Below are 11514 nucleotides of genomic sequence, written 5' to 3'. Positions count from 1 at the left end.
TTGGAGTTTTTTTTTTGTTGTACAGTCCAAATTTTTATTTTAGTTAAAGTTTATATTTGTTTCGTACTTCGTCTGGGACTTATTATTCATACTTAACTATCAATTTCATTGATACATATATATAATACTTATTGTTTTCATATAGATAAATATTTATTTATTTTGTAAAATTGAACTATCGTTTCATTAATATAAGATTTAAAGCAAAGTTCCAATAGACTCTTACCACGACAAAAACTTAATGATATAAAAAATATAACGGTCCTTTCGACCTTTACAGATTAAGTCTATACTTAAGTCACATAAACACGAGTTAAATACCAATTAAATAAAATACTAAAACAATGACTATATAAGTCAATTAAAATCTTTAAATCTCATGTTTTTCGAGCGCTTTTTTACTTTATTGTCACTTGTAACCTTTGTAAATATTTTAGTTTTTTGATATAGTAACACTTAAGGGGAAATATGAAAATAATATTGTAATGTGTATATTAATAAAATAAATGAGGATGTTTGTATCTTTAATCTGTTATTTTATTTGTGTTAGATAATGGTTATTATGCTATAGGTTTTTATTTTTATAAATAAGCATATTTTATATAATAAATATTTAATTAATGTAGAAACATGGAAAAAATATGCAGCCTTAAAAATATTATATTGTAATTATAGTACTATGGGCGTTCATTATTTAAAGAAAGTACTTAGCTTATTAAATATTAGCTATCAGACAAAAAACTCATGGTATCTAATAATATATGTAAACAACAATAATACTTAGTGAGCAAATATCTAATTATAAAGATTTATTAAACATGTAATTGGGACTCAACGTGAAATAATCTAAAATTGTCATGATTTTGTGAAATATATAAGTGTAGCTATGTACAGAGTTGTCATTTAAAAAAAAAATCAAAGAGCGTTAAGATGTCGCATTTTAAAACAAAACTAACGACATTAAAATCGAGCTTATATTAGAAACATTTGAAGAAAACCCTTTTTAATTTTGATAATTTAAAATAGCACAATTATAGCACTGAGTACTTAGTCAATTCCAGCGACATCGCCTCCCTTCCTAAAGTCTGCATTAGCATATATTGCCGTCTGGTTCCTGAAGAGCGCGCACACGATGGAACCCCTGCCACCATAACGCTCCATACCGTGACCCTTTGCTTCTAAGCCTTTGACTATATCCTGAAGTTAAAAAATAACAAATATATTTAATTTATAATAATTTAAAATAATAATAGCTTAGTTACAATTTTGTTACAAAAAAAATCTAAAAATAACACAATTAAAATATTTGATTGATATTTTCGAATATATGAGAAGAAAGAGTTGATTATGAAAATGTATGAGTTATTTTTGTTGCTCATCTGAAACCAGGAAGTATTTAAAATGACTGCAGTTACCTCTATTATGCCAAATTCGTATTGAGCGTACATTGGGAATATTTGATGGTGAATGCGAGCTTCATCTACCGCTTCTTTTATGGTCTGTCCGAACCATAACTTACGCATCGTTACCTGAAAATATATCAATATCACAACATCAAGCATAAGCCGTTTCCTAGTGCTTTGTTGTATATTTAGCATGAGGTAAATTCCATAAATGTAATAAAAAGGCGTATTACAACTACATACCAAAGCAATAGCAGTCACTATCTTTGTCCCCCCGGATGCACCAATAATAAGTTTCGCATTGCCATTTCTGTCAACGATAATACTAGGACTCATCGAGGATAAAGGTCTCTTGCCAGGCGCGATGAAGTTGGCAGGTGACGGCTTTATACCGAAGTAATTTGTGATACCAGGGGAAGAGAAGTCGTCCATAACGTTGTTCATAACGATGCCGGTGTTTAGAGTCGAAAATCCAGCGCCATAGCTGTAGACGGGATGTTACTTGAATCGGAGTATGCCACAAAATCGTATTGGCTGAGTAAATATTTTAAGAGATTTACTAAGCATGAATATGCCTAATTTTCTTTTGTAAGAAAGTATTTTTTTTGTAATAATTTAAATGATATTTAAACAAAATAACTAAATTTACGTCACTGGCGTAAAAATATTATAATTTAAAATTACAAGGAAACTCCCTATTTTATATTATTTATTTCCTTACAAATCTTCTTTAAAATACATATTTTTAAGCATGTTATATATATTGATTTGCAATTACTTACTAGAAGTTAATCGAGCTGGTCAACGATACAGCATCGCCGTTTTCTGCTAACACTGATATGTGCGCAGTTCCAGAGTCGGGTTTATGGTACTCAGTGGCTCCATAGTGGCTTGTATCGTTGTTTGTCATAGTATCGTTTATTTTGAGCCGAATTTCGGTACCATATTCGGGCGCTGTTATGTTGTGCAAAAACTAGAATGAAAAAAAAATTACAGAAATGGAATTCTTGTCAGAATTTCTTTCTTTCTTTGGCATATTTAAGTTTCCTAACGATGTTTTGTCAAAAGAAACTCTTGCTGAGTTTTTTTCTGTTATACTTTCTTCCAACAATCATTGTTTACAATTTATTTATAATTAAAAGTAAAATACTTTTTTAAATATTTAGAAAATTATACGCCAAGATTTTTCTCTGGTTGTGACAAACAAAATTGGACGATAGCAGCTTTTAACATCGTTACTGTTGTTACATACTGAAATGCTATTATTTAAATACTTACGTCATTCAGATCTAAGAAATCCTCATCTCCTAATTTAGTTCTAGCTGCGTAAGCATATTTAAACGCTTCTAATATCCTGTGGTAAGTGAGTATTTTGTTATCTGTACCATTTATGCTTTCGTTTGTAAAGTTGTAGCTGCTAACGATGTTAAGAATGTTAACCAAAATAGCTCCGCTGCTGGGCGGTGGTGGGGTATACAGGACGTCTCCGTTGCTCAATGATACGGAAATTGGGTCTGTGATTTTTGGCCTGAAAGTAAAATATTAGGAACTATTAGAAGAGAAGTTGTTATAACTGAGGCGATGTATATCTTATAGGTCAGACGATATCCGATGGATTTTATTTAGATCTAAATGTGAATATTTAGCTGGCTTCAGAAGCGAAAATAAGTTTGCCTTGACTTCTTTGGCTGACACTAATTCAAAATATTAGGGGATTATTAATATTTAAATTAATTAATTTTAAGATTTTTTTTTGTAAAATACGTTTGTGCAAGTCTTTAAGTTAGAGTTTTTTATAATATTTATCTAGAAATATCAATGTTTTGAAAATACATATTATGATTTTTAATCATTTAAACAAATAAAAAAAACAATTGTGTTAGCTTAGTTAGGTTACTGCACCATGAATATATTTAACATCATGTCTATAATTATATTCACAGATTAATCTAATATACAGTGTTTATTAATAAGAATAATATTTTTATTGCTTTATTTTTCTATCTAATGTCAAATTAAAATACATATATTTTCATCAATCTAATTCACGGATCTAGGTCAATATTGAAAACAATTTAAGTAAAATAAAAAAATACAGTAAACAGTACAGCAACAGCCTGTTAATGTCCCACTGCTGGGCTAAGGCCTCCTCTCCCTTTTAAGGAGAAGATTTGGAGCTTATTCCACCACGCTGCTCCAATGTGGGTTGGTAGAATACACATGTGGCAGAATTTCAATGAAATTAGACACATGCAGGTTTCCTCACGACGTCTTCCTTCACCGTCAAGCACGAGATGAATTATAAACACAAATTAAGCACATGAAAATTCGGTGGTGCTTGCCTGGGTTCCACAATCATCGGTTAAGATTCACGCGTTCTAACCACTAGGCCATCTCGGCTTAAAAAATAAAAAAGTAACAGATGCAAGTGATCCACTGCGGGGCTAAGATCTCTTCTCTTCTTGAAGAGACAATCTAGAGTTCCACTACGTTGTTCTAATGTGGGTTAGTGGAATCACATGTGACAAAATTTCTTCAAACACACGCTAACACGACGTTGTCGTTCATCACCAAGCAGGAGATAATTTTTAAGCACGTTAAAACCCAGTTGTTCTTGCCTTTTTTTATAGAATAGGAAGGTGCACGAGCTTGTGGGCCACCTGATGGTAAGTGGTCACCAATGCCCATAGGCATTGGCATAGGAAGAAATTTTAACCATCGCTTACGTCACCAATGCGCCACTAACCTTGGGAACTAAGATGTTATGTCCCTTGTGCCTGTAATTACACTGGCTCACTCACCCTTCAAACCGGAACACAACAACACCAAGTACTGCTATTTTGCGGTAGAATATCTGATGAGTGGGTGGTACCTTCCCAGTCGAGCTTGCACAAAGCTCTACCACCAGTGCCTGGGTTTGAACCCGCAATATTCAGTTTAGATTCAAGTATTGTAACCATTAACCCATTTTAGCTAAGTTCTATAATTATATAATATATAATACTATTTAATTTTCATATAATTGATTTTTGTTTTTAAATGATCGACTATTGATTACAATGTCATGCTAAAATATAAAGTATATGTTGATAACTATTGACCTCTGTGTATCCTATGACTTATTATAATATTGATTATTACAATGTTCTACTTATTTACTCTGGACCTATGACAATGTAGACTACTAAGGTCTCAACACATCTCCGCGACCGAGAGAAGCGAATGCGAAATCCCAGAATTTCGTAACCAAGTTAGCCTAGCTAGTTTTAATGATATTGCTTAATATATCTATGAGGCTAATATCAATATGGTGTTTTTGTGTCAAATAACCAATTGGCAATATAAAATTATAAAATTAAATTATAACTAAAAAAAAAAAAATTAAAATTAAATTAAATTATAACTCATCATCTTCTTCATATTTAGTAAAATATTTCAGTACGTTTACATTTTGTACATTGTCTTTGTTCGTCAAAATTTATTTGTTTGATAAATTTCGTAATAAGAATAAAATAATCGTAATATGCATATATGTATTTCACAATTTTTAAAGAAAAAAAAGTAAGTACAAGAAATAGCCTGTAAATGTCCTAGTGTTGTTTTAAAGTCTCTTTTGTTTGAAGGATAAACATGTGACAGAATTTCACCCATTGTGTTGGATGAACGAAATAAATTATAAACACACACATATAATCTTAGTGAATTTGGACCCGCAGTCAAGTTTAAATTCACATAACTATTTCCTTTTGTCTATGAATGTCTATTGGTTCGATTGTCTATGTGTAATTGTCGACAGTTCGCACATTAAACGTTTTCATACTTTCTTTTAAAACATAAACTATAATGTAAAACATTAAATATTATTAAAAAAAAGGAAGAATTATATATTGTATAGGCACTTAATTTTGTTAAGCATTTCGTTTCTAACGCGCAATATGTATTTACATTTTTATGATACAAGTATTGGCAAATATTTCGTCAGTGTCGATTAATATTCAAGAAAAACATTCATACGTGAGTCATAGATTTCGTGTAATTATTCTACTTATATAAACAGCTGTTATCATGTAAACAAAAGTGTTTAAAATCATTAAAGAATGATTCTAGAACAAAATAAACATGAAAAATTACGATGACCTCATAACAATACACCATTTTATTTCCTTTGTTACCTTTGTTATTACTTATTTATTTTTTATTTATATTCTTAGATACTTCAATAGTAAAAAAGAGCAAGGTAGGTAGATAACCTATACTACTTTAAAATGGCAGAATTAGTAAAGATAAACAAACTTCAGATTACAAATATGCTATGCGATTTGTTAATAGCTGTATTATATTTAGCACAAAAAAATTTTTTTAATGTATTTTGAAATATAATACAAAACTATTCCACTTAACTACTTATATCCACTTTAATTTTACATCTATAGTTCCGATAATAGCTTCGACGACATTTAATACGCCATTTTTTCACGAATCCATGATTTTAAGTCGATTCAAGGTCAAAAGTTGGTTATTTACGTTTCAAGAGCTGTATTAAAAAAATAGGTATAATTATAAAACGATACGTACGTATTGTAATGTGGGGTAATAGGTGAAAATGAATTCCTTATCGGCTAGGAATTTAAATCTACCGAACAAAGGACAAATGTGAATTGATTCGTTTTATTGACATGAATTTTTATCGACGTTTAAGACTTATTAAAAGTGACAAGTTCAAATCTTGAGTTCTCTTAGGTTTTAATCAAATACTTGATCGATTGATAAGTCTATTTCCATATAAACATTTTACTTATAAACATGTTTTATTACATATTAAAAGCAAAAATGGTCCAGTGGATAAAACGAATCACTGGTTCATAACCGGAGAAGCATCACTGAAATTTCATGTGCATAATTTGTGTTAAAAATTCACCTCGTGCTGTGTAAACTTATATTGAGTGACGTATATACGAACCGCACTGTACGAATTATTCAAACATTTTCCAAAAGTAGTCAGTCAGTCAGTAATAGTAGTATGTTAATTTTACTACCTTTAATGTTTTATTATTACATTAAATGTGATAATAAGTGGTAACACTTTGTTTATATTACGCCTTTACTCTCAGGGTCGTCGTTATCCATGGTCGTGTTTTGTTATCTAATGTTCAGTCATATTTCATCAATGATTTCTTATAAACAAATATATTATATACAAATTATATTTTTGCTTTTAAGTTTTCATAGCTGTTTGTAAGACTTACTATATCTTCATTATAATTACAATACAAGTGATTGCCAAATAAATTATAATAGTGTTAAGTATAAGTAGATACCTATCGACGTGAAGTAAACAAATATTTAGTTAAAAAACCATAATCTTACATTTGTTTTAATATTCCTAACAATATTTATTTATATACATAACTATAATTATAAACATCCGTAGGTAATTGAATATATATGAATATATGAATATCCTAACATTTATGAAAATATATATTTTTTTAAATGTATTTTGTTTCTTTTGAACTATGCTTATTTTTTTAACTATAAAATGCATTGTGATATTTAATGTACCATTTAGTTTAATCTAGTATCAGTTTTAAGACCAAAATCTTTTAAATAAATAATGTAAGCGATGCAAGATTACTAAATTACGTTAAAAAAATTAAACTTCATATTTGTGATAATTTACAGATAAAAAATTGTAGATTAAAAGTAATGTAATGTTTTTTATTTTTTATTTAATATTCTGATTCGTAGTGTTTATTTATACGTTTGTAAACATACTGAAAGATAAGTTTTGTTTTTAATTGATAACGATTGAATGGACTAGACGGTTAATAAAACGATAAAAAGAAGATATAATAAAGTATTAATTTCTTCATACAAATACGTATAAATAAGTACACGATAAATTATATTGTATTTTTAGCACAGTAGCTATTAGTCCTCGATATTAACAATTCTGAAGATTGTATTGTATTGTATATTTTTTTCTTTAAAGTAATTAAAAAAAAATACTTTTAGATTTTTAGGTTCAGTGGCTAATGTCCATTTAACTAACCGGAAGTGACATTTTACAATTCAATGCCTCAAAAAATTTTTTTCATGTTATTCTATTCAACAGAACTACTAATATGTTTAGATTTTTTTAGGTGGCCTAATAGACGTCAACCAGGCCTTGGTTTACGTCTATTAGGCCTAGGCTTAGGTATTCTCAAGAGATACCTACTAACCAACAGCGGAGGAGATATTATTGTGAACTTATGTATAAGCAAATCCAGGTGCATTCTCATTATCCGATGTATGGCAATTCCAGAGGGTTCAGACGAAGGACCAACGGCTTTACGTGCCGTTTGTTGCATAGAAGTGTAGTACATGGATATGTCGTATATTTTCTGTACCCCTAACAACGTGTATGCAAAATTTCATGATGATCGGTTGAGTAGTTGACGTGAAACATAACAAACAAACAAATAAATAAACAAACAAATCATTTTATAATAATACATATATAAACTTTTTTGTCTGGTAGACTAAATAAATAATTAAAGAAAAGGAAAAAATATCTAAAAATCATAATATCATATGTATAATTCAACTCACTGATAATTCTTCAAATCATCAGCTGTAATGATGCTGCCGACTCTGTTCAGATCTTCTAAGAATTCAACGGCCAATGTACCGTTGTACAGCTCGTCCCCGCCCTTCTCGGCTATTACTCTGAGCGTGTTGCAGAGAGCCTCGCTCGGCTTCACAAGAGTGCCTGGCTTGTGGAATTTGTTCTTCGAACTATTAAAGTACATTTTCCTGTAACAATTTGGGTAAACTAGAGTTCATTATTTAACTGAACTGACTGGACAAAAGAATTTATAAGTAGGTACATTACATAAATTTTATCGATTGATAATAATCGACCAATAAAACTTTTTATTGAACTGTTAAGAAACGCAATAGGTACTAATTTCTATAAACTATGTCCCTTTTTATATATCATGTACTGTACATATAATTAGTGAATTTCTACACAAGATACAGCGAGATTTTTTAAGATAAATAAAATGAATTTTAATGCAGACTAGTCTTTACTAATGAAATTATTTTTAATAACAATCTGAACTTTGTTTGGTGGTAGCCTAGTACGTCATCTTAGAATGTCAATATCAAATAACGTTACTAATTGCAACGTTATTTGATTATGAAAGTAAATTAGTTCCTAACATCGTAATCGATTATATGTGATTAGTTACTGTTTCGCTTATATCAATTTTTTTTTTATAGAATATGAAGGCGGACGAGCATATGGGCCACCTGATGGTAAGTGGTCACCAAACGCTCTTAGACATTGGCATTGTAAGAAATGTCAACCATCGCTGTCATAGCCAATGCGCCACCAACCTTGGGAACTAAGATTGTATGTCCCTTGTGCCTATAATTACACGGGCTCACTCACCCTTCAAACCGGAACACAACAATATCAAGTATTGCTGTTTTGTGGTAGAATATCTGATGAGTGGGTGGTAACTACCCAGACGAGCTTGCACAAAGCCCTACCAACAGTAATCGAAAAATATTCTATACTACATTCCAATGGCAAGAGGAATAATTATAATAATATAGTCTTTATGCTGACCACGTGACAATTGTCAAACAAGGCAAGCAATCATAAGCAAAGTTACTTTCACATGTGAAGTTATTTGCCAAAAAAATTACTTATTAATAATGATTGTTACACGTTTTATTGACCGTTTGTTTTTATGTTACGTACTTGAAACCTTAAATTTAGCTTGGAATTAGATGACAATGCAATATTAGCTTTCTGTTCTTTTGTATATGTATGTTCAGTAAAACAAATTAACGCGGTCAAAAAAATTATTAAACATCAGTTGAAATCGATTGCAAATCATAGACAAACATTAATGTAGAAAATAATGTATATATAAATATCGTAATATGGCATAAGTACGACGTTTTTGCAATCGTTTAAAAAGTATAAAATAGATTTTCCTATCCCCATACAGGCATTAGACCAGTGTTTTCCATCCTTTTTTAGGCCAACATTTTTAACATTTTATGCAAAAAAATTTATGCCCCCCCAAAAATTTATTTATACATAAAAATTATTTTGTTCCCTTAAGAAATATAAATGATAAGTTTTAGAAAGAAATCACTATGAAATTGTGGTGAATCCCCGACGAAGTTTACTTAACGACTCTAATTACCCAGTTGATATGTTGGTAACGTCAAACGAAATTATACCCAATAATTATGTACAGCATTTTTTTAAGAATTTGCCTTTTTTTGTTAAATTTGTCACCGATATCTAGCATTGCATTTAAATAACCCAAAGTGAAGGGGGTAAAGTCGTGTCGAGTCCATTTTTAAATTGCCCCCCTTAACTATCAAATTGCCCCCCTGTGGGGCGTGGGCCCCACGTTGGGAAACACTGCATTAGACTGTTAGATTACTATTAATGAGAATTTTCTATAATCAAATACTCGTAAATTTAAATAATAAAATACAAATTTAGACGAAACACGTGGGTCGCATGCATTATCTAATAATTAGAAAATAATATTGGTTACTAAAAAAAATTGTATTTGATTTAGAAGAAGCATTATTCCATCGTTATTTTTAACCATTCAAAAAGTACCGCAAAGAGTATTTTTTTGGCAAATTGTCAATTTACTGTTTGTATTTTTAATGTAATTGTCTAGAGGCCAGCTCATTTTCAAGATTTATTCATTCGAGAATCCGATTTACTTCTTTATTTTCTTGTATTTATTTTGGTTTCGTCTTACTTTATTGTTATGTGAATATCTTATTGCCTAAGATTTATATCATCGGTACGCACCGAACATCAATTAAGGCTAGATTACATTAACACAATTTTAATATTAAAGCCTTAAATTAATAAAAATAAAAATCAAATTTAGTTACTGTACAAATCGTGACCGCGTGAAATGGTGGCAAGAATGCTAGCAGCCTTTCCCCTTTGAATCGCAATTTCAATATTATAATTGAACATATTAATTATTGTATTGATGCGGTATATAAGATACTGTATAATACATAACAACTTAACAGTTACGTTTTATGGTATTGAATTTAAAATAAATTCGTTATTGTTTCACGATACGTCTGTATCGTTAATTAAAATAAAATTATTCTTTATACAAGTAAGCTCTTACGATTGTCATTCTACAAGATTTTAATGTTTAGGAATGTAGATTCTAACGAGAAGAACCGTCTGGAAACTCAGTAGTTTTTTCCGACATTTAAATACGGAATCCTGTGCGGAAATCAACGCTTTTACATAATCTTTTATAAATTTTATATCAACTAAATGTCATCTTAAAATCATTTTTAACAAGATATTTAAATTTATTAATTGGCAATACTAAAATCAATAAATTGTACTTGCAAATTAACATGTATATACAATTTATTAACATTGATTCAGATTTGAGAAAATATAATTTCATCGGATTGCTTTATTTTTCATAGTTTCTAGCAAATTAAGCAAATTTTCTTAATGTGAGGCTCGGTAGACTTATTTTATACTTTTATTGAACACGACAAAGAAAAAAAATACAATACATGGATACAACTTAAATATGAGTACCATACAACTGTGGCAACCTTATCATATAATATAACCTTATCATAGGATAAGACTTATATAATATAAAATTTATAGAAGGATCTTGAATAATAATTTTAATTAATTTTATTCAGTTAAATGTATGTATATATGCGCTTATTGAAGCGTGGAAGTTACATACATGTTTGCGAATCATTTACGTCACGTCGGCTTAAAGTGAACACTTCCATTTAAATCAAATTACTACAATAACAATGAGTGAAAATAATAACGTTTTACAATTAAGTTAGTATATCTATTGATATACTTATGTGTTGCAATGCATCTTCAAACATTTTCGCAAACTATAATATTCGACTTGCTAAATTATTATTAATACCAATCATCAAAATGATCGCTTGAATAGTATGTAAGTTGATGTGCTACCGTACATAATATAAAAACCTTTTTCACAAAAATAATTCTTATTTATACCAACTGTCATGGTCGGTCGGAAGTCTATTAATATCAAACAGACAT

General features: G+C 29.8%; 2 protein-coding genes across 9 annotated transcripts in view; one reads left to right on the top strand and one right to left on the bottom strand.

The window, feature by feature from the left end:
• The window catches only part of LOC126773636 (sec1 family domain-containing protein 2-like), a 157841-nt gene that overhangs the window by 11068 nt on the left and 135259 nt on the right, over positions 1 to 11514 (top strand). The window lies entirely within an intron of this gene.
• Positions 44 to 11514, bottom strand: part of LOC126773637 (glutathione hydrolase 1 proenzyme-like) — a 57434-nt gene continuing 45963 nt past the window's right edge. For all 7 annotated transcript variants that reach the window (XM_050494632.1, XM_050494630.1, XM_050494629.1 and 4 more), the window contains 6 exons: positions 7998 to 8201; positions 2682 to 2931; positions 2186 to 2376; positions 1647 to 1887; positions 1416 to 1529; positions 44 to 1197 (listed from right to left, as the gene is read on the bottom strand). In XM_050494632.1, the coding sequence (XP_050350589.1) occupies positions 1048 to 1197; positions 1416 to 1529; positions 1647 to 1887; positions 2186 to 2376; positions 2682 to 2931; positions 7998 to 8201 (1150 nt within the window). In that variant the 3' untranslated portion in view covers positions 44 to 1047. The remainder of the gene's footprint in view (positions 1198 to 1415; positions 1530 to 1646; positions 1888 to 2185; positions 2377 to 2681; positions 2932 to 7997; positions 8202 to 11514) is intronic.

The sequence above is a fragment of the Nymphalis io genome, chromosome 15 (assembly GCF_905147045.1).
Source record: "Nymphalis io chromosome 15, ilAglIoxx1.1, whole genome shotgun sequence".
Classification (NCBI taxonomy): Eukaryota; Metazoa; Arthropoda; class Insecta; order Lepidoptera; family Nymphalidae; genus Nymphalis; species Nymphalis io.
The sequence above is the reverse complement of the archived record's forward strand: the minus strand, read 5'-3'. Positions and strand labels throughout refer to the sequence as shown.